Source organism: Chiloscyllium plagiosum, chromosome 23 (assembly GCF_004010195.1).
Source record: "Chiloscyllium plagiosum isolate BGI_BamShark_2017 chromosome 23, ASM401019v2, whole genome shotgun sequence".
Classification (NCBI taxonomy): Eukaryota; Metazoa; Chordata; class Chondrichthyes; order Orectolobiformes; family Hemiscylliidae; genus Chiloscyllium; species Chiloscyllium plagiosum.
This window is the reverse complement of record NC_057732.1, coordinates 32,765,446-32,789,637: the sequence shown is the minus strand read 5'-3', so window position 1 is coordinate 32,789,637 and position 24,192 is coordinate 32,765,446. Positions and strand designations below refer to the sequence as shown.

The following is a 24,192-nucleotide window of genomic DNA, read 5'->3' as shown; positions in this document are numbered from 1 at the left end:
AAACCAAGCAAGTACTCAGTAATTTGCTTATTTGTATGTAGAAATATCCTTTGTTCAAGAAACCATCCATAATCCATCTATTTAACTTGGTTTGAGAAACCAATAGTAAAATTTACAAAACCAAGGATTTGGCTACCTAAAGGATAAAAAGAAATGTCTGAAAAAATCTGAAATTATTTTTTAAAATATGTCTTTATATGATTGATCTTAGGAGGAAACTACATGAGGTGAGGGAGGGGTATGAAATTTTATGCAGCCAACAACAGGGCATGCAGGGTCATTTAAGTAGGTAAGATGTGAACTGTTGATGTCCCGATGGTGGGTTGAGATCCAGCAATAAAGTTGACAATGATTTTGCAGTGTGTCGAACATTAGGCTGGTCTGTGGTGAGTTCAGTCCTCAAATACATTTACATGCCATGAATATTCTTCACCATGAAACAGTTTTCAATAAAATGCTACTCTCAGGATAAAGTCAGCGATGCACAGGAATCTTGTGGTCTTAGGTTTATGATCCTTCAAAGGTGGCATGCACCAGTCAGCTTTATGGAGTGAGGAAAGTAGCTATCCTGTTGATCTTTATGGCGCAAGGCAATGGGTGTTGAAAGGTTGGTGTTCAGATGCAGGTGGAGAGAGGGGCCTAGTGCTCTGGGTTTGGTGGTCATGTAAGGGAGTTGGTGTAGATGGGTCAAGTAGGGATTGAAATATATATAAAAGGCCTAAATTGCTTTTATCAATGGCTAGATGTTCAGGGTTCTTTTTTATTCATTCAGGATATGGACATAACTAGCTAGACCAGCATTTATTGCCCATCCCTAATTGCCCAGAGGGGAGTTAAGCCTCAACCACATTGTTGTGGGTCGGGAGTCACATGCAGGCCAGACCAGGTAAGGATGGCAGTTTCCTTCCCTAAAGGACATTAGTGAACCAAATGGTTTTTTCCAACAATCAACAATGGCTTCATGGTCATCATTAGACTCTTGATTCCTGATTTTAATTGAATTCAAATTCTGCCATCTGCCACAACAGGATTCAAACTTGAGTCCCCAGAACTTTATCTGGATCACTGGATTAACAGTCCAGCAAAAGTATCACTAAGCCATCGCCTCCACTTTGAATTGAATGGGATAGCAGAGGAAGAGCTACAGCCAAGGGGGGAAGTTGTATTCAGTATATGGGCAAGTCTCTGTTCAAGGTCAGGTATTGAAAGGCCTAATTAAATTGGACAAAGGAGTGAACAAATGCATTGAGGAGGATAACAGGTGGGTTCAGGGTTAGCATGGGTATTGGGACAGTCACAAGTGGAGGCACAACAGTAGAAATTGCATGTGCAGGAAAATAGTGTTAGGTTTCAGGGTAATGTGGGAAGGTCCATGGTTAACAAAGGAGAGAGACACATTTATGTTGGGTTGGCCAAGAGCGGTGGGGATAAGTGTGAGGATGACAGGGGAGAGTAGAAGGTATAGGATCACCTTTGTTTGTGGTTTTCTGAAATTCCATGTTTATTTGTATGGATTGCAGATCCCAGTGGGAGCGGGTCATTTTGGCTTGGTGGAGTTCACATTGCACAGAACTGGTCAATTAAAGGGATTCCCTAATAATTAGTTAAATGATGAGAACTGTGGACAACCATGCTCCTAAATGCATATCTTCCCTCTTCACACAGTTTAATTATTGCCATAGCCCTACGTCTCATTCACCCAATTTTCCTAAAATTTCAAGAAAAGGAGGAGAAAATGCGAAGAAGGGAATTCTTGCTGCCCAATAAAAGGTCACAAAGCCAAAAGCATATTACACCAGAGGAGAAAGCTATCCCAGGTGAAGGTATCAGTGAATATGAGTACTGGTGCAACAACGCCTCCAGAAGACAAGAACAAACTAGCTCCAATTGAGGGGCAAATCCAGAGAAATTGGAGGACATTGAGGGTAATGGACACTGAGATATGTTAGATAATTCATTAACATATGTAGACATGAATTTTATCTGAGCTCTATGCCAGCTAGCCCTCAAGTTCTAATGCCAGCAATGGCTTCCAGGACATGATGGGTAACATAAGTGGCATTCCAAAGGCCAGAGCCATCATACAGGTGCATAAAGAAGGTGATTGATGCCTTACTTTCTTGTGCCAAGGATTTCTTCAACTTCCCCACTGACAAAGGGAGCCAGGATACATGTCTGGCCACCTCCAGTGTCACAGCTTTGTTAAACTTGAATGCAAGTGTCAACAACTACATTCATATGGACAATAAAATGCTTTTTAGGAACCTCAACTGTAATTGTAATCATGAAGGATTTCACTCCGTGAACATACAATTGGTACGTGGCCGAAGGAGAAGAATATTGCAGATATATGCTCATTTCTGATGGAATTGTCACAATGTATATGTCACAGAACTCACATCTCCCAGAGGTTTTTAAATTGACAAATGAATTATTGACAAATGAATGACAAGATCTAATCTCCCTCCATATGACTGATGACACCAATAAGGCATCCTTGGACCTGGAGGAGTGTTTATGCTCTTGGAAGTAACATATTGAAATAGATGTTTGTTTTGTTAATAGGAAGCAGAGAGTGGGCATTATGGGTAATTTTCAGGTTGGCAGGATGTGAGGTTGAAGTGCTGTACTGTGAGGATCAATGGAGCTTTAATTATAATAATTTATATAATCGTTTTGGACAAAGGGACCAAAGACATGGTTGCTAAATTTGCTAATGGTACAAAGATGGGTAGGAAAGTACGTTTAAGGTGGACATAAAGAGTCTGCAAAGATATTATATAAGTTAAATGAGTAGTGAGTAGGCAAAAGTTTGACAGGTGGAGTGTAATGCAGGAAAATGTGAACTTATCCAATTTTATGGGAAGCATGGAAAAGCTGTATATTTTCAAATTGAGAAAGATCATAGCACTCTGAGGCACAAAGGATTCTGGGTGTCCTGTACATTAATCACAAAACGTTTACTGTTCGGGCACTGCAAGTGTTTTGCTCAAGTTGTAGCTCTGGTGAAGCCATTCAAACTTTAAACAGTTTTGGTCTTCTTATGGGATGGGGTCTTTATCTTATAGCTGGGCTGTTGGAATTTATGGAGAGGTGATCTTATTGAAACATATCAGATCCTGAAGAGACTTGACAAGGTGAATGCTGAAAGGGTGATTCTCTTTGTGGGAGAGACTAGAACCAGGGGATATAGTTTAAAAATAATGTCTGCCATTTCAGGTAGAGATTAGGAGGAACGTTGTTTGTCTCAGAGGACCATGAGTCTTTGAAATTTTCTCCTCAGAGACTGGCAGCAGCAGCTTCATTGAATACTTTAGATCGGGAGTCCCTTGTGACTAACAAGGGAATGTGGAGTTGAGACCACAGATCAGTCAATGAACAGAGGGGCCAGATGGCATACTTCTGCTCCTAATCCAAATGTTTACCAATTTATGCATTCACCAGAGCCGTTGTAAGGCATAGAGTGGGATTCTTAAAATGCACTGCTGCTGCCTTGACAGGTCTGGAAGGGCTCTTTAATACGCACACCAGAAGGTGCTATGAATTGTAATCTTTGCACTACAACACCAACAGATAATCTAAGTCAAGAATGTGAGGAAAACCAGGCCCCCAGGAGATTTTCTTGATGCATCAGGAGGAATCCATGAATTCAATTGATCCTTAGTGGAGGCCAGCACCATGGAGAGACAGACAAGGGGTGCCTAATCTACACAAGATTTGCATAACAATAATGCACTTACATCAGCAACAGACGATCACCTGACTTCCATCTCTTTTGTGGGATATAGACATGCCCATGCAATCTTCCCTTGTACAGTTAATTCTTAGCCTGCATCCTCTAGAACAATATGACATCTGATTTTAAAGAGACTTCAGGGGTATGTGGCAGTCTATCTTGCCCAAAGCACTTGTTTAAGTGCTTTGAAATCAATTGCATCTGATTCATCGCCACTGAGATTTAAGTACACAAATATAGTTTAAGGTTCATAGATAGTAGCCAGCGGAGACATCACTGAAAGCCATATTTCACAGAATGACCATCGCAGAAGTAATCATCCATATGAATGATCAATGAAGAATGGATGAAAATGTAACAGATCATTCAGTGTTTTTGTCTATGTCCCTGTCTCCTTTCCAGTTATCACACCATGAGAAACATGATGCATGCCATGAGTATTACATCTGCAACTATGAGAGGCCACAATAATTCTCAATGATCACAAACAATTGTAGAAAAGGAATCATATTATGCATATATTTATATGAAAATACCACTGTGCTACCTTTTGCTTCATATTCTTAGAAGTTTTCTTTCCCTTCCACCATATCTAAGGCATTTTCAATATCAGCACCTGAGGTGGAGGCAGTTTTATGCCTGATTGATGACCATGACAGGCATATTCTGGAGTGTGGGGGATTCCTCTTAGTCTAGCCTACTCAGGATTTTGAGGTCGAAGGTGAAAGGAATGAGGAGATGCTGCTGATTCGATGGATGCCATGAGAGATAAGCTTCAGGGAAACTTGCATGTGCTCCTCCTTCACCTATGTACACAAAAACAACTCTGTCACCTGGCAGGACATGGCTCCTTGAGGGATGTCCAGATGTCTTTTGATCCTTTTGCCACTGCTGCATTGAACTTATGGCCACAGCCTTGGAATACAGGTAAGAACACATCTTTATTGAATTCTTGACCTGGACCTCCATGGAAGAAGCCATGTGCTTAAATGCCTAAGATATGACAAAAGCCATAGACTGCATGGACTCCTCCATACCCCACACAAAGCTGTACAGAGTCCCTGGAATCTCCACAATAATGTCCCCAGGCTTCAAGAGGCCATGACTAAAGGTTTATCAATTGTATGGTGCTCAGCAGGGGTCCAATAGATTAAATTACTTACAATGTGGAAACAGGCCCTTCGGCCCAACAAGTCCACACCGACCCTCCGAAGAACAACCCACCCAGACCCATTCCCCTACATTTACCCCTTCACCTAACACTACAGGCAATTTAGCATGGCCAATTCACATGACCTGCACATCTTTGGACTGTGGGAGGAAACCAGAGCATCTGGAGGAAACCCACGCAGACACGGCGAGAATGTGCAAACTCCACACAGATAGTTGCCCAAGGCAGGAATTGAACCCCGGTCTCTGGTGCTGTGAGGCAGCAGTGCTAACCACTGTGCCACCGTGCCGCCCCACTAGTCCTCTGATTATTTGGATGATCCGGCTGTTTAATCCTACCCCACCTCTCTCAGCTACTATGTGTCTGTAGTGTGTTTCCGAATATAAACAAGGACCCTCTGCAGATTGCGCGGGTGTAGCCTCTAGAGGTAGGTGATGAAGCAGATGACAATATTCCCTCTTGAGCACTGGCTTCATCATCTCAAGTAACAGACTCATCAGGTTCTGATGTAGCTCTGGCACAGTCCTTGGATGGTGATAATCAATAGTGGAGAACAAAATGTTAGAAATCATCATACCTTTTGCACTTCACATTTTATCACATGCATCATGTGTGCTCGTCTGCCACTCGCAGAATGGTTTCCTTTATCTTTTTACTCCTGGATGCCTCACCATCTGCCACAAAGATCACGCCCTCCTTCAGATATCACCAGCAATTCTATCTCAGCAGATGTGAGGAGCCTACGGTTGAGCACTCCAGTAGTCCGTGTCCTCTCTGCATGTTGTAGATCTGCTTGTTGTGCATGTCAAATGACATCCTGCTGCTTTTCTGCATGAGTCGCAATCACACATAAAGCCCTGTCATTCAAACATTGAATTCACACAAAAGGCAAATTTCCAGAACTTCAGACCTCAATTGTCATGGGACACTAAGGTCGGTCGTGCATTCATCTTCTGGCATAATTGCCAACTTGCACATTTTCTTACTTAATGACCCCATGAGAGGCTCCTGTTGGAAAGTGACACTGGCACTCAGCAATGTGGATCAGAGAAGGTTGTTCATCCTTTTCCCGCACTGGGACCAGGCTGTCCTGTTCATTCTGTGGTGGCTCAATCTTCTGCCACCTCCATCCAGGCTACCTTGGGGAGGCAAGAGGACCTTCTAATGTAATCTTTGAGAAGAAGCAGCTCTTGCCTTTCCTTAATGCTCTGGAGGAGAACTTGCAGAGAGGCATTGCTGATGAGTGGAACAATTCAGCTACGACAGTCAGACATCTCTTGCAATAATGTACTACTCTAAAGCATTACAGCATCCCAGCAGTGATACGCAGTCTCCCTGTTTGAACAGTTGGCACTTTAATAGCCTGCCTGTGGAAATACCATTCTTGGCTAATGGCGTGTTTCACCAATGAAAAGCTCCCCCCACTGCTAAATTACACATGTTCCACATGCTCTCTGCTGGAATTTAGAACCTGAATTGTAATTCAATGGAAAACAGAAAAACTAAGAATGTGGAAGTGGTGCACGGTTTCGGTTGCAACATCAGAAGTAGCACACTGTTGACAACATTCTGGTTTCAGCAAAATGGACAAAAACAGGTTGCTTTTGCAGTCACAAAACTCAGACTTTATTTTTCCTTCTGTAAAGTTATTTTCAAGTAGTGTACTATATTAATCCAGAGATTAGACAAACTTGCAGTAAAAGCATAGTTGTTTAAAGGGAATCTTGAATTTTCATTTAGATTAAAAACAGAGTAGCTCAAAACAGACGACTGGTAAATTTCTTGAGTGAATTCACAATATTTTTCTAAGCAATAATCTCTGAACCTAATGAAAGGCCATGCATTACTAAATTTAGCAATGAGCTACACACTCTTAATAATCTAACAGTAACTGAACAGTTATCATAATACAATCAAATTCAAAGCTAAGTTTGAAAAGGAGACACAAAGCTGGAAGATTCGAAGTTTTAATAATGCTTATTCTAACTCAATGAATGAAAAGTGGTCATAGTCAATGAGAGCAGCAGTACTTAATGACATAGAAAATAGGTGCAGGAGTAGACCATTCAGCCCTTAAAGCCTGCTCCACCATTCAATATGATTATTACAGTTGATCATCCAATACAGTATGCTGCTCCCACTTTCCTCACATAACTTTTGACCCCTTTAGCCTTAAGAATTGTATCTAACTCCTTCTTGAAAACTGTCAATGTTTTGGCCTCAACCACTTTCTGTGGCAGAGTATTTGATTTGGTCCCTTGAGCACTCTCTGTCATTCAACCAGATCATGACTGATCTTCTACATATATGCCGTTTTCTGCACCATCTCCACATCCCTTAATGTCTTTAATATGTAAAAATCTATGAAATTATGTTTTTACCCAATGACTGAGCCACCACAGTCCTCTGGAGTAAAGAGGTGATTTCTTTCATGTCTCAATTTTTCAAATTAAGTTACAATTCACTCAATTGTTTAATCATAAATTTGCAATTTTCAGTTTCTTCTGTTCCAGTTTTCTATGAAGCATTCCTAAAATGTGAATGAAGATTAACTCCATTTAGATCTTATTTACTTTATCCTGCATTCATTTACTGGCAGTTGCCTGCTGATGCACTCTTACAGGAGGCAACTTCCCAACTGAATTAAGGATGACAGGCTTCATGTTCTTGAGGCTTCAGGTTTAATCAGAGAGCCTACAACATTAGCAGAGGTGTGTGTCGCTTTGTAGGAACTGGCCCATGAGGGCATCTCCATCTTTGAAGGTGTTTATGTTTTTAAAAGTAAACTGGCTGCAACTGCAGTGACACCAATGTGGAAAGGAAAATTCTCCACAATGATGACCTGTGGCTGCAGATGTGGCCCGTTGATATTTGCAGTGCCAGTACAGGTGTAAGTAAAGGTCACCTCAGCTCCCAGCAAGTCACTACTAGGTACCTGTTGGGTTTTGACTTCAGTGGAGGGCTTGTCTGCCAACAAGAATATCCCAGAACTGTACTCAATCTTCCCACAAGTGGAAATTACATATTCAACTGGTTGCTTGCTGCTACTGAGAAGATAGTCCTTGCCACTTCTATCATGTTTCTGACATGATCAGCCAGAGGTGGGAACACATCAACAAACCGACCCAATGCCCTCCATCCTATCTTTTTCCGATTAAACCCATTCAGTGCGACAAGTAAGATTCTGCCTAAAGAATGATAACAAAAAGTGGTCAAAATTGTTATTGAGTAAAATGACACATGAACTATTAGAGATATTCAAAGCATAACTTAGCTTAACACAGGACTAGTATGTACATCCCTAAGGGGAAAAGAGATCCATTTATCAATTAAAACATCTTTGGTTGACAACAGAAGTGAAAGATAGCATAAAAGTAAAATACTTCACCAAAAGGTGAAGAATAGTGTACTTCCATGAGACTGGGAGAGATATAAAGCAATGGAAGATAAAGAAAAGACAGTGAAGGTTGCATAAAGGAATCTTAGAAGAAACTTTTGAGAGATATCAAGATTTTTTTTATTGGAAACAAAGTGAAGTATGGGCAATCTACAAAGGTTGAAGTCATCACGTAAATAAATAAGGATTGGCATACCTACACTAGAGAAAGAAAATAATGTCTGACATTCCAGGAAATCTAACAACAAGTTATGGACTGGCATTTGATAATGTTATTATAAGCAAGAAACCAGTATTTGAAAAATTAATGGCAGTGAAGACCAACACAGTGTATTTCTCTTTCTTCAGTTATGGGAAACAAGCATCACTGGCAGACAAAATATATTGCCCTTAAGAAAGTAGTAGTGAGCTGCTTTCTGAAATCATTACTATCTGTATAGTGAAGTTACTCCCACAGTACTATTATGAAGGGAGTTTTGGATTTTGACTCAGCAATGATGAAGACATGACAATATATTTCGAAGTTAGGTTGGTATGGCTCAGCTGGGTGGAGTATGTAGGAACTTGCAAGTGGAGAAGTACATGCATCTGCTGCCCTTTCCCTTATATGTGATCGTGGCTGAAAGTTTGGAGGTGTGGTTCAAGAAGGCTTGGTGAGTATTTGTTATAAATTGTGTACACCATTGTCATGTGTGCCAGTGTTGGAGGAAAATAATGTTTAAGTTGATGGATGGAACATCAATAAAGTGGGCTGCTTTGTCCTAGATGATGCCAAGCTTCTAAATATTTTGCATTTGGACCCATTCAGACATGTTCAAAAATATGCCATCACAACCCTGACTCATGCCTTGATAGATAGGATTTGTGGAGCCAGGAGGTGAATTAATTGCCACAGAATTTTGGACCTGGGTCTTTCAACCACAGTATTTGGTAATGTAACTGAATGTCAAGAGGAAGTGGTTAGAAATGTAATGAATAGAAGCAGTGCAGAGTCACACAATCTTTAACATAATGAATAGGTAAATAGATATTTTAACTGTTGGTTTCTGCAATGACAAGTATCAACACTCCCACAAACCCATGTTTCTTTAAAATGTTAAAGACATAGGATTAAGATAGGCCACAATTTATTATGTTAGCTTCATTATTTCTGATGCGAATATTGAACAACATTTCACTTTTTAACAAATTTAATGATTTAGAAATGATCTGATATTTAATTATCAAGTTCCAAAGGAAGGTCATTTACTTATAAATCATGCATTTCTAAATAACAAGTGAAAAACTAAGAAGCAAAAGGAGGTGTTCTTTCAAGGTGTTCTCTGATAACCTTCATTACACACAAGGTCCAAAATCAAATTTCTAACCATGATTACTCCCAGCTTCAAAATTCTAAGTGCCAAGTTCAATCTTTTTGCCCTCTCAGAGAAATTACTGTTTCTCCTTTTAAACATGTTCATATTCTAGCAAACACTTCTTCCTCCACAGACTTAAAAACATTAACATTTATTAACATTTATTATAAATCAGAAAATGCCTTTTGACTAAACTGGGCTCTGATGTTGGCATCCCATCGTTACCTATGTACTTTCTCACAAACCTGTTCAGTTCCACTGTCTTCAGAAATGCTTCAGATGCCTGTTCTTATTCATATTCTCTATGGTTTAATGGCATGCCCTGGCAGTTTATTCCTTGAGAATTTTTCTGTAAAATATTCTATTTGACTCGCTTCTTATAATTTCCCTTTCTAAAAACAAAGTGCTCTTGGAAATAAAAACAAATACTTCTTCCTTAAAATTTGCATAACATATTGTTGCTAAATTTGATAAAATAATTGTAGATTGGGTAGCAAGAAGTTGGAATTTGGTGTTTGTAAAATTGTAAAATTTTAAATGCTAGTGGGGGGGAGACCATTGCTTGGTCCCCTTAAAAGATGGTGCCTTTTTGATACTGAGAGATTTAAAACGGATGTCTGTGAGTAGCAGCTTGAAAGTTTGCAAGTTCACAGAAAGCCCGAACTGTAACATTTGCATCAAAAGGCCAGTTAGCAGGCCAAGCAGCAGTTTTTATCAAGACGTAAGGCTTTTGAATTTAGCCAATCAATTTGAGCCAAGCATTTAGATACCAATAACCTATTACATTTATGTCTAAGAGTTTTGACCACATAGGACCAATCCCATTATAAGAAATATTGATAAGTCATCAGCGTATAAAAGAAGGGGGCAGTTGGACAAAGATCCCAGAGATAGTTGCATCCACCAGAGCTATGAGCCCTCAGCTCTCAAGAGAGAATCCTTGGCTCTCTCAGCCTCCTCTATTCTATGTCTTAGAGAATGCACCATGTGAATAACAACAGTACCAATGATGGAGAAGGCATTCCTGACAGAAGAATCGATGGAGAATGCACTGAACATTCAAGAAGACACATAACCTGACTGTTATTTTGAGACACTAAATTCTATTTAGTGGGAATTGTATTTATTGGAACAGCATACCATTAGAATCTTGCTTTATTCAGGAATAGTTAGTAGTTAGAAGGGTTTTATTTGGTCTGTTATGAGTTTTGTTAATTTGTTCACTGTTGGAGTTAGATTGTTTGGACCAGGCCAGACGCCCTCAAAACATTTCAAGAAAGTAGCCCAGACCCTAACATCTCTAGCTATTTTAAGCAGGGGTATGGTGGATATTCCAGGAGTGATGCAGCTGGCCCAACCACTTAGTTTTAAACAAAACAGAATTTATTTGCAAGATTACCAAATGAAACACAAACAAAAGAGAACAGAATATAGAATAACAACCTCTCCGAAAATCCAACAAATTATCCCAACTTAATGATGCTGTTCCAAATTTCTGCAAAAATCTCCATAAACACCCCTTGGAAAAAAAGGTAAAATCAAACACATAGTCTTACAGGAGAGAGAGATGGCAGAGAGATTTAGCATGGAAACTTCTTCCATTATAGCTGTTTCTTTTGATTCCCTAGGTTAAACTGACCAGCAGCTCTGAACAACCAGACTGCTAAAACCAAACCAAACCAAAGAAAAGCTGAGCTGGCTACTCCCCTTTCATTGTAAAAGCAGTCTTTTTTTTTTACTTGAAAGCCTTTGTCTGAGGCAGTATCTGTTAGCTATAATCAAATTGGCTCTAAAACCCATCCAAACCAGACACATCAGAACCTGTGTCTTTATGACCCCTCTGAAAAAAAACCAAGGACAAAAGAGCAGCATCATCACAAGATAAATAAAATGTTACTTGTTGATTTTAAAGTATCAGGGGTTTATTTTATTTAACTATTAGAAGTTGCTGAAAAGCAGGTAACACCACTTTTCATACACCTTTTACAGATTATAGGGCGAATTGCTCCTCTTTGCGTGTTTGGTTTTAGTTCTCGGGTCAACCTCCGCTTTGTAACAATATAAATGTCTAACTCCTGAAACTTCACTCTCATCCTTCTCCAGGATGGTGGCTCTAATTGGAGAATGATTTTTCATAATAAACAATGCAACCTTATTGGCAAACACTGCCGACTCCAACCATCATAAACTAGAGATGTATCATTCTTCTTTTCAGTTTGGAGGTTTATTTCAATAGATACCAACACTGTGAGTAATCAACACCAACGGTAGACCGCAGCCAACAATTTTCTGCTTGAGCTATTACAAGTGCTCATAAGCAAATCATTTGACAAATTGCCCAAGCTATAGGGTTACAGCAGTACTAATATTTTAAAGAGACAAACTTCAAGTGAGAGTCAACCTTCACAGTTTATAATATCAACAGTTTGTGAGACCAAATAAAACTAGCAGTTGTTTATGCAAGATTTCTTCCCTTGGTTTTCTCGTTAGAAAAGAATTTATTTTCACTATGAAATTAAAAAAAAATCCTCTTCCTTTTTCAAAATGCTTGTTTGTGCCCTTAACAAGAGACTTGAGATGTTTATGTTTAGTTGAGAGGGAAGCCAATCAGCCTGGAATCCTGCAATGCTAATTATTTTAGAAGAATTTAAAATTTAAAGACTTGTTTCCAAAAGCTTTGGTTCAGCTGGCTTCTAGCGAAAGTGGCAAGAGTTATTCTTTTTTTTAAATTTAGCTCCTTCTTGGCACTTGCCTCACCTACACTATGGCAAGTTGCCACAATAAATTTCCACGTCCCCAGCTAAGTCAGTTGTTCTACTGGAGGCTGTAAGCAGCACAGACATCTGTCAATAAATCGCAAACACTCCTCCTCAGCTGGGCTGCAACCATGTAAACCTTCAGAACTCTGATTAATTAATTGATCTATTTCCTTGACAACCTATCACCAATGAAAATATATTTCAAACATTTTTCAGGCTTAAAATTATTCATACTTTTCCCATGATTTTGACATTGTTTTCTATTTTCTTACTACTGATCAGTTTGCTAATTCCTTTACTTTATCATTATATTTATCTTGTACTCTAACCTTTACTGTTCAGAGCACTGAGTTTAAGAGTTGGGAGGTCATGTTGCGGCTGCACAGGACATTGATTAGGCCACTTTTGGAATATTGCATGCAATTCTGGTCTCCTTCCTATGTTGTGAAACCTAAAAGGGTTCAGAAAAGATTTACAAAGATATTGCCAGAGTTGGACGATTTATACTATAGGGAGTGGTTGAATAAGCTGGGGCTGTTTTCCCTGGTGCATCGGAGGCTGAGGGGTAACCTTATAGAAGTTTATAAAATCATGAGGGGCATGGTTAGGATAAATAGACAAGGTCTTTTCCCTAGGTGGGGGAGTCCAGAACTAGAGGGCATAGGTTTAGGGTGAAAGGGAAAGATATAAAAGGGACTTAAGGGGCAACGTTTTCACACAGAGGATGGTGTGTGTATGAAATGAGCTGCCAGAGGAAGTGGGGGAAACTGGTAAAATTACAGCATTTAGGATTAACTGGTCAGCATGAACGAGTTGGACTGAAGGTTATGTTTCCATGCTGTACATCTCTATGACTCTATGGCTCCCATTAGTTTTACATTTAAGAAAGTCTCTTTTACCCCTTTATTTGCCACATCACTTCATTTGTTGGTCAAGTCGATTTCCCTCCTCCTCAACATTTCCCCAGTAATTGATTAATTTGTAATCTCATTTCTTTCTGATATTGCATTATGACTGGATCTCTTGTTTTTCTCCTCATGTCATCAAAATGGAGCCTCTTTAAGGTGAGAGACTTTGATCTCAATCTGCTCTTTCTCCAGAAACATACAGAATTATCCCTATAACTTATTTATATTTTCTAAACGTTCTGGAGACAACAAATGTGTCTCCTTTATGTATAGAGTCAATCAGCTTTGCCATTTTCAAGCACTGGAAAAGCACAGCAGATTAGACAGCACCTGAGCAGGAGAGTTCACATTTTGGGCATAAGCCTTTCATCAGGGATGACATTCTGTTATATTTTATGCTGTTTATCTGCTAACTGGTTATTGGTTTGGTATTCAGCCTATCTTCATACAAAAGTCAACACAGGAGTAGAAGACCGTTATAATATTGTTGAGGTTGTCATGAGCAGCTCTCAGTAGATGATAGAAAATGTACAACAGTAAATCTCTATGCAATCAGGTATGGATGACTTAATCAGTTGCAGCGCACAATGCAACAGCCGGTATCTTCAAGACCATCTGCAAAGGATCTCAAAGAATGAAAGAGACAAGTGAAGACTAATTTACTCTCAAAATAGGTGACTGATACTTTTGAGACCTTGAAAACCCACTTATATGAGTGAGAGATTGGAACTTACTCTGTGACAGACATCTGGTGACAGAGTCAGTTAGTTTCACAATACTCCATGGCACTTCTGATGATTAACTAAATGGCTTGGTGATTGATGAGACATTATGGGGTTAACCTGTCTTTTGACTCCTGATATGCCTGAGTGATTGATTGAACATTCATCTCCTTCCATCAGCAACCTTCCATTCCTGACGTTCGTATTAAACTACATAAAAGATATCTGGCTTCTGCTTGATGGAAGGACTTCTGGACATAGTATCTTGCAAAATGGAGGTTTTAAAAATCCTAGATAACCAAGCCCAAAGCCTTCAATTTTTATTTTAATGGACAAGGTATCTAAATATTTGTGCTGCAAAAAAGTGTAAGATTTATATTAATAAATATAATGATGTTATTGCCAAATTCAAATAGTAATATTAAAAGAATCACACAATTACATTGCTTAAAATTCCAAACAGCAACATGACTTTAATTTTCCACAAGACATTAATTTGAAAGATTTTGCTATTAGTTAGTGAATGCTGCTGAAGTGATCTCATTGCCTCCGGTAATAATCTGACCTAGCTGCTTTTTTGTATATCTTTACATATTTAACATAAATCATCTGCAACCTGTAAACAGGATCAATCAAAGCAGACTGCAGTTGAAACAAAGGCAATCAACTAAGCTTTAGTCTCATTCATATGATGCCTCCCATACACAAGATAATACTGAGTGGTGTCTGATATGTAGATGAAACAAACAGAATACATTGCTCCACATTATTCAGAAGAGACATACTTGATTGCATTTTCAGGATCAATCTATAAAACAATGTCCTTTTGAGTCAACAGAAACAATGAGAATTTATCCCTGCTTTTTATTTCATATGCAATATAATGCTTTTTATAATCTTGTACAGTACCTTTTTCCTAATGTAACTGTTTCATGTGGTTGAAATTGATGACAATAAAATTAATTGACACAGAAGTCAGATTAGGTTAAAAAGGTTCCTTAAAGTTAATAGAAACAGAAATCATTTGCAATAGCACGTATATTTTGATTTAATTTTCATTGCATTATTACAATGATTAGAATTCCTTTTGTTACAAGAATGCTGACAGCCTTACAAAGAAATAAACAGAACAAGCATTCAGTAAATATCTGGCATATTGAAGAACAAAATATTGGATAAAATAAAACTATTTCTATACATTCATAGCAAGTAACATATTTGTGATAATAAATGTAGCAACATTTAATTCAGGTAGACTTTTGATTACATCAGTATTTACCCTAGAATTATATTAAGTTATTTATAACACACGCTTTGTCTGGTGTAGTTTAAACTTCACTGTCACCATAAAGCAACCACAATCCTATAATGTAGACCTGGGAATACAATATTTGCTAATATCTATGAACCTTTTACTTAATTATCATCACACACAAAAATAAACATGAGATGTGACTTTGTACTCTTTTCAAAAGTGTTTGTGATCGTATTGTGCACGCGGTATCATGGACTAAATAGGGGCCTGTTGGCATTTAGTAATCTCCAAACAAGGTTCACCAATACACAAGTAATGTACCGTGGATACCAGAAATTTGAAATAAAAATGGAAATGATGCAAATACTTATTAGGTCTGGCAGCATACACGGAATGAGAAACAAAGTTAATGCTTTAGGTTGATGATCATTCGTCAAACGTTCTGATGTCTGACAAAATTGTCATCGCTCTAACTTGGTTTATCTCGGAATTGCTGCCTCCCGAGCTGACTGAGAGTTGGCAACATTTTCCGTTTTTATTTCACAAATCATGAGTTGAGATAATGTTACTTGTAGATTTCAATTTTAAAGGAACGTGTAAATTGAATTAGATAGTGGATTATTTCTTTCAATATCTGTCCTCAAAACAAAGTGAAGTTAGTATATAAAACTATGGCAATGAATTAAAGCACACATTTAAATTCCAATACCAACCATTCCATTGAAAATCTAGTAACAACGAATTATCGTGTTATATACATTTTCGCTTTCCATTCGGATTACATTATTCTTGGACAGTTGCATCTGAGCTATACGAATACATTACAAAAAGCAAAGGTGAAAGGGTTGAACATTGGCTTGAAATCGAATCATTTCCCAATCTAATGCATTGTTTGGAAACCTGCTCCTGGAATGGCTGGACCTGTAACTAGTTTATAGTCAACTCTGCTGCTTAAAGCTTTTTCACACATCACTACACTGCAGCCACGTTTCCAAAGCTGCTATAACTTGTAGCACTTATGGGTTCCCACTACACAACAGTTACATGCGATTGTCCGAATCTTATCCTGAAAATTCTAACTGGGCAATAACTCAACTGATCAAAAATGTACATTATATCGAGTGTCTGCGCGAATGAGTTGGATTGGAAGGTCTGTTTCCGTTCTGTATGACTCTTTGACTATGACTAAACAAGCACCATTATTTCCGTTGCAAATTCTCAGAACAAGTAACCCAAAATGAACAAGGCGGGCAAAAATCTAACTGGTACCTAACTGGTTGCTTCAGTGATGCGTGATAGATGGTTAACAAGGTGAGGGAGACAGACAACTCCAAATAACGAGGTGACATATATTAACCGTCGAAAACACATTTATCTTTTCCAGAATAACATAGATAAATGCCTTGACAACTATTATTTTAAACACGTATTCTCGTGATCCCTGAGGTGAGCTTTGCCTGCTACACTTCAAACGGATTCTTCTGTGGAAGGTGGACAGCCAGGTCTCAGAACACTCCCCTCACCTCACCCACCTCTGAACCAGATACCATCAAAATCTGACCTGCAGAGATTAGCTCAGACAAACACTGACTACACAATCATTGACTTCGAGAGGATCGTTCTGCTATCGCTGTAGAGAGATGCGGTTGACGGACAAAGTTGATACTTAAAAATACGTCGAGATGCTAACTATTTATTTTAAGGTGTGGGCGGTAGGTGGGGGGAATGGGGAGGGAATATGTGCTCTCCCCACGTTGACTCACCAGATGCAAGTTGCACCCAGCCGCAGATTTTGTAGACGGTGGCCGTGTTACAGAAGAAGAAGAGGACAAAGCAGGCGATGCAGCCCATGATGAGCGCCATGGACATCGCGATGAAGAAAGAGGCGGCTTTGAAAGCTCCGGACGCAATGGTGGAGAAGTCAGTGAAGCTGCCGCGACAGGTCAGCTCCCGGGAAAGCCCGTTGCCGATGCAGTAATGGAAAAGCCCAAAGTAGCCGGCTTGTGGGGTGTCTACCCCATCTCCGATCCAGTAAGGCTGGATGAAGCACACCACGTTCACTATCGCAAAACAAATGGTGAAAATAGCCCAGAGTACGCCGATCGCTCTTGAGTTCCTCACGTAATTGGTGTGGTAAATTTTAGCCGCCTCCTGAGCTGGCAACATTGCTAGTGCTGAAAATCTTACCCTTATCCCGCGAAAAAAAAAAATAGTTTCTTGCTATCAAACGATGCTTGATTTTCTGGGTCACACTGGACCTTGCGTAAATAATCAGTCAACTCGCCAGAGGTGGTCTTCAGGCTTCATCCCCCAAAAATACCTTCCGATGCTCAATAATATTCGCCGAGTCCTGTTCCCAATTTGACATTCTGCCCTTATTTTTGGAGTTAGGGTTCCGAGCTGTGACTCTTACCTCTCCATCAGACGGATTTTCTTCCCCTCCCACAAGGTGCACAGCCTATGTGCAAAGTGCGTTGATCAGCGACGCATTGCTCACGTTGGCGGTTCCTCAGTCCAGGCTCTGGTGCTAGAGGATTATTGGAGGATGGCAGAGCTGGTTCGCGAGCTGCAAAGCCTCTTCCACCAAAGGCGGTCTGAGACGGTACCCCAAACAGACCACAAGCAGGAATTGCCAAGCGCGCTGTATGTTGGGACACGTAGTTTTTAACAATCTGAAATAAGGCGATGACTGTAACAGTCATTGCAAATTAATATATACATACTACAAAAAACTGAACCGTTGCCAGTGGTTCAGCGTACAGATGCTTTGATCGCGTTTCTCAATTCCAATTCAGTTCTAAACACTAATGAGTTTGGCAACGGTTTTCTGAATGATCACCTGTACTCAGACACATCCAGACAATCTACGCTATATGCATGGCTTTTTGCCATATCTCATGGCCTCCAAAGGCATCACAGCCTGCAAAACATACTCTTAATCACCTGCTACAAGAAATTATATCACTGCACTTCACTGGAAGATACTAACTTGCAGTTATATAGCACCCTCCTATTGTAAAGAAATGTCCCTAGGTACTTCACAAGGGTATTATTTGATCACGCTCCTGTGAGAGATTTGGGAAATTAAAATAATATGAAGGATATGACATAAATGCAAGTTATTGTTGTATCACAGAAATTGACACCAAACTGGAGAGAAACATATTAGGATTGGTGATCAAATGCTCAATCAAATAACTAAGTTTTAAGGAATGACCTCAAGGTGGAAAGTGGATGGACAGGCAGAAAATTCTAGAGTTTCAATTGTCAAAGGTAAGCCAAGGAAAATCTTGGATATGAAAGAAGCTAGAGTTGAAGAAATACACAGAACTCAAGGTTGTAGAACCAAAAGAGACTAAAGACAATAATTAATTACTTTTCCGTGGCCATTCAAATTCTCTCCCTAAACCTCTCAGTCTATCTTTCTCCTTTTCCTTCTTCATGACATTCTTTAAAAGCTACCTGTTAAATTAAGCTTTTGACTGTGGAAAAGGATATAGAAGATATAGACTGTAGGGAAATAGATGGTGACATCTTGCAAAATGTCCAGATTATAGAGGAGGAAGTTCTGGATGCCTTGAAACGGGTAAAGGTAGATAAATCCCCAGGAACTGATCAGGTGTACCCTAGAACTCTGTGGGAAGCTAGAGAAGTGATTGCTGGGCCTCTTGCTGAGATATTGTGACCAGTGGATTACCACAAGGATTGGTGCTGGGTCCTCTACTTTTTGTCATTTTCATAAATGATTTGGATATGACCGTAAGAGGTATGGTTAGTAAGTTTGCAGATGACACCAAAATTGGAGGTATAATGGACAGTGAAGAGGGTTGCCTCAGATTACAACAGGATCTTGACCAGATGGGCCAATGGGCTGAGAAGTGGCACATGGAGTTTAATTCAGATAAATGCGAGGTGCTGCATTTTGGGAAAGCAAATCTTAGCAGGACTTATACACTTAATGGTAGGGTCCTAGGGAGTGTTGCTGAACAAAGAGACCTTGGAGTGCAGGTTCCTAGCTCCTTGAAAGTGGAATCGCAGGTAGATAGGATAGTGAAGAAGGCGTTTGGTATGCTTTCCTTTATTGGTCAGAGTATTGAGTACAGGAGTTGGGAGGTCATGTTGCGGCTGTAGGGGAGTCCAGAACTAGAGTGCATAGGTTTAGGGTGAGAGGGGAAAGATATAAAAGAGACCTACGGGGCAACTTTTTCATGCAGAGGGTAGTACGTGTATGGAATGAGCTGCCAGAGGAAGTTGTGGACGCTGATACAGTTGCAACATTTAAGGGGCATTTGGATGGGTATATGAATAGGAAGGGTTTGGAGGGATATGGGCCGAGTGCTGGCAGGTGGGACTAGATTGGGTTGGGATATCTGGTCGGCATGGACGAGTTGGACCGAAAGGTCTGTTTCCATGCTGTACATCTCTATGACTATGGCCAATGATTTGATTTGGTGTCGAGTTTTGTTATAGTAAATTCCAGTGAAGTGACTTGGGTAGTTTTAATAAAGGTCCAATTCAAATTCAAATTATTGTATTTGTATGCATAACTATTGGCTGCATAACTCATCCAAACATTCCTCCTTGTTTAAGTGTACTGATATTGTGGGAGGAGGCTGACAATAGAGAAGGAGCATGAAAGCTTCTCATCATGGGTATTGAATGAGTCATGGATTCCTAGTGAGGAATAGAAGCACTTGATCTTCCAACTGAAGTGACACTTAGAAAAATCCAGTTCAGGAAATGAGAAACACACACTACATTTCCATCAAGAGAAACCCCAAGGATGCAAATATCACTGGGCGACACATATGTGGAGTGGAAATATTGACCAACTGTTCCTTCTTTGTTAGCTGATGATTTGTTGGCCAGAGAAACATGTAATGGTTAGTTTACAGAAGCTGGCAAATGCATGATTTGACATCTGTCAGATCTACTGCCTCCCCATCCTCTTTACTGAGTAATGCATAGTCGAGCCTTTCAGTCTTTGCAACTGCATAGGTTCCTTCTTCTCATGGCAAAATACTGCAGAGCACAGTAGATGCAAATTATACTTCATTCATTCTTGGATAGGATTCTGTCTAATTCTTCCAGACATTAAAAACTACAGCAAATTGATAACATATTCTGTCGGAATTCAAATTGTGTTATGAGACCCAAAATATTCTCTTTCCATGTTGAAATAGTGGCTGCAGAGTGATTTTAATACATATGGCAGCAAGAGATATTCCTGGTCCTCTTAGCAGCCATTTATCCACTCATCCTGCACCTTTGAAAGGTTGTTGGGACCATTAGCTGTTGTACCCTAAGACTGTTACACGATAACTTGCAGCTAGATAATTACTTGACTATCAGATCTAAAAATAAGGTGCTTGGTTTGCTAAAGCTCTCCAAGTTAACATTATATGTTTGGAAAACACAACAAATTACTATATCTAAAAAGTTTTTATTATTTGTTTTGTTCAGAATTGTCTTGTGCTGTAAATACATGAGATAGGTGAATAAGAAGTATATTGAGGAATAGTCAAAGTCAAAATTGAAGGTCATGACAGAGGATGCAATACATTAGTGTCTTCAAGGACAATACATTTTGCTGACAACATTAAATACATTATGGAAAATACTGTAGTTTCAATGTCAATCCAGTAAATGGTTGAACATGTGTGCCCAAGTGTTATGAAGATCAGACCATACAGTAGGATGGGAAGCAGATAAGCTGTGACTCAAAACTAAAATCAAATATATTGTGCAAGTGGATAGGGGAGACTGCTGCAAAGTGCCAAGTGGGTTCAACATACATTGCACCTCATATCCAATTTGTATCATGCTGATGTTATAATCTGTGAATTTAGTGCATGAGATCAGGCTGTGTTTAATGCACTTATATGAAATAATTAAATAAAATATCTTATGAATTTCTCAAATTTCACCTGAGGTCTACCACTACCGAACAGATCATCAATATAAAATTAGTTTTCATGACTGCTGCATTGGTTTTGTATAATCCTTAAAACAAGTTTGTTATCATTAGAGTGATCATTTTTGGCAGTAATTTACTTCTGTACTCAGTATTATTTAGTTTTGTATGTATATCTGTATTAAGCCTGACATTAGAAGTAAGGAAAATAATTAAGTCCATTATAAAAGATTTAGCAGCGGAGTACTTAAACAACATTGACAGGATTGGAAAGAGTCAGCATGGACTTATAAAAGGGAAAATTATTATCGGAATGGTGATAGATTGGGAAGGGAGGAGGTGCAGTGAGACCTTGGTGTCCTTGTACACCAGTCATTGAAAGTAAGCATGCATGAGCAGCAGATGTCGAAGGAAGGAAAATGGTCTGTTGGCCTTTGTAGCAAGAAAATTCAAGCACAGAAGCAGGGATGTCTTGCTGCAATTGGTGAAACCATACCTGTGCAGTTTGGTCTCCTTATCTGAGGAAGAATGTTCAGGCTGTGGCAGAAATGGAACAAAGGTTTACCAGACTGATTCCAGGGATTAGAGGACTGACGTATTAAGAGAGACTGGATCAGTTAGGAGTATAATCACTGGAATGTAGAAGAATGAAGCGGAATCTCATAGAAATCTATTAAGTTCTAACTGGACTAAACAGGGAAAATGCACAGGGGTCACAATCTAAAGATTCATAAAAACAGAAGAACTTAAAGTAGGAATATGCAATTCAGCCCCTTGATCCTGCTCTGCTATTTAATACAATTATGGCTGATCTCATTATGGCCTCAATTCCACTTTCCTGTCAGCTCCCTATAACTTTTTAACCCATTAGTGATTAAAAATCTATCTTCTTCCTAAATTTATTGAATGTTCTGACATCCACTATACCATGGAGTAGTGAATTTGCAGATTTATGAACCTTAGAGAGAAGTAATTCTTCCTCATTTCCTCATTTCTGTTTTAAATCTATAATCCCTTAGACTAAAACTCTGACTTCTCATTTTAGGTTGCCCTACAAAGTAGTAGTTCCAACTACTTTGTCAAATCCTCTATAGCATTTTATATACCTCAATTAGATCTCCTCATCCTTCTAAACTTTAGCGATAAGGCATGGGGAAATTAGGACTGAGATGAGGAAAGGATTCTTTGCCCAGAAAGTGGTGAAACTGTGGAACTCTCTACCACAGAAAGGAGTTGAGACCAACACACTGAATATGTTTACAAAGGAGTCAAATACAGTTCTTACGACTAAAGGGTTCAAAGGATATAGGCGAAAGTGGGAACAGCATACTGAGTTGGATGATCAGCCATAATCATATTGAATGGAGAAGCATGCTTGAGGGCTGAATGTCCTATTCCTATTCCTGACTTTCTATGTTTCTATTAGAATGTTAATTCATTTTTTTAAAATTAGAGTTCCCTGCAGGGCTTTCAAAGGTACCTACAACCAAAGCTCAGCTGACCAAGTCGCTAGACCATGAACCTCTTTAGATTAAAGCATTGCTCTGTGCAAATTAGTTAAGGATAATGATTTTATGAGGATAAAAAATTACGATATTATGATACATCATATTGAATGCACATTTAAATTAAAATTCAAAGACTCATGCTTTCAAAATGTCTGACTGCTCCCTGTGTATAGTTAAAGGACTGTGTTTACTACCACTGCTTCACTGAAAAAATGAGTGAACCTTGGCATCCATCAGATAAACCAGTTTGCATTGTGATGGTACAGTGAAATAGCATACTTAGGATTTAGAGTGCCAATTCTCTTTCTGAGCAGATCTTTGAACTGTTATGTCTGAGGGCATTGTTTGGCCCACGAGTATTATGCCTAACAACTTCAGTGCATCAAAGGAGAAAAGGTTATTTTCATGCTTTGCATTCTATCTGCCTGAGAGTCTAGCAGTTCACCATTCACTTCTGTCCATTTGTTCAATGTAATAGCATTATATTTAAAGGTGAGTATACTTACCTTGGCACTCATTACATTTTTGACATTTTCTCTCAACAAATGTGCTGGTCTTATACTTCAAAGAAGATGATTTTCTATCACTACACCTCTGCAGCAATGGTCTCTGATGATTTATTTGACAATTTTGAGATTCTTCAAAGCCCTAATTGAACACATTTAGTATCCCATGTTCTTGTACTAGTACTCAACTTTAATGATGACCATGAGGCGTTTAAAACCTTTTGGATTTTGTGGGTGCTACTTCCAGAAATACTCTGAAGCAGAGAATTAACATTACAAACACTAGCGTCCTCTTTGTCAGCATGGGCATGTTTACACTATGGCTAATGTAAACCTGAGTATACCAACTTTGCAAAAGATCTGAATCCAGTATTTTTGAATTTATATCAATAATAAGGCAGGAAAAGACCATGGCATGAACAGTTGCGAAATTCTGAAAATGCGATTGCATTGATGGCAAAGATAAATTAAAAGTTCTGTTTGTATTTACAGAATATACTTATATACATATTTATGAAAAAAATGCCAGATCTACATTATAATTTGTATTTCTAAGCACATTTTTGATTATAATTAAAATGGATTTATCTCAATTGTACTATATCCAATATAATGCTTTTAATGATGACAAGTGTTTCACAAAACAAATGTTTTAACATTACAGTGACTGTAACCTGAGCAAATGGTTGTATATTTCACCAAACTGTGCCGATTACCATGTAGAAGATAGACATAATGTAATGATTCCAGAAGCTTCTTACAGCACCATCATAAATGTGATGAATACTTCATCCTTTGTAATTTCTTTTATTAATAATGGATTTTTTAATGCCAAATTTAAATAGATTCTGTTTACTTCAAATGCCTCAAACTATGGTTAAAGTAAACCCAGAAGCTTAGTTAATTTTACATGCCGACTTGACTTTATAAAGCAGACATTTATTGTGAATACTGCTTTATG

At 38.9% G+C, this 24,192-nt stretch overlaps 1 protein-coding gene across 2 annotated transcripts in view; it reads right to left on the bottom strand.

The window, feature by feature from the left end:
- The window catches only part of lhfpl3 (LHFPL tetraspan subfamily member 3), a 294,536-nt gene extending 276,565 nt beyond the window's left edge, over positions 1-17,971 (bottom strand). Inside the window, exon 1 of one of the 2 annotated variants that reach the window (XM_043713863.1) lies at positions 17,067-17,971. In XM_043713863.1, the coding sequence (XP_043569798.1) occupies positions 17,067-17,469 (403 nt within the window). In that variant the 5' untranslated portion in view covers positions 17,470-17,971. The remainder of the gene's footprint in view (positions 1-17,066) is intronic. The other variant, XM_043713862.1, reaches the window with a different exon arrangement.
- Positions 17,972-24,192: the final 6,221 nt, after the last annotated feature.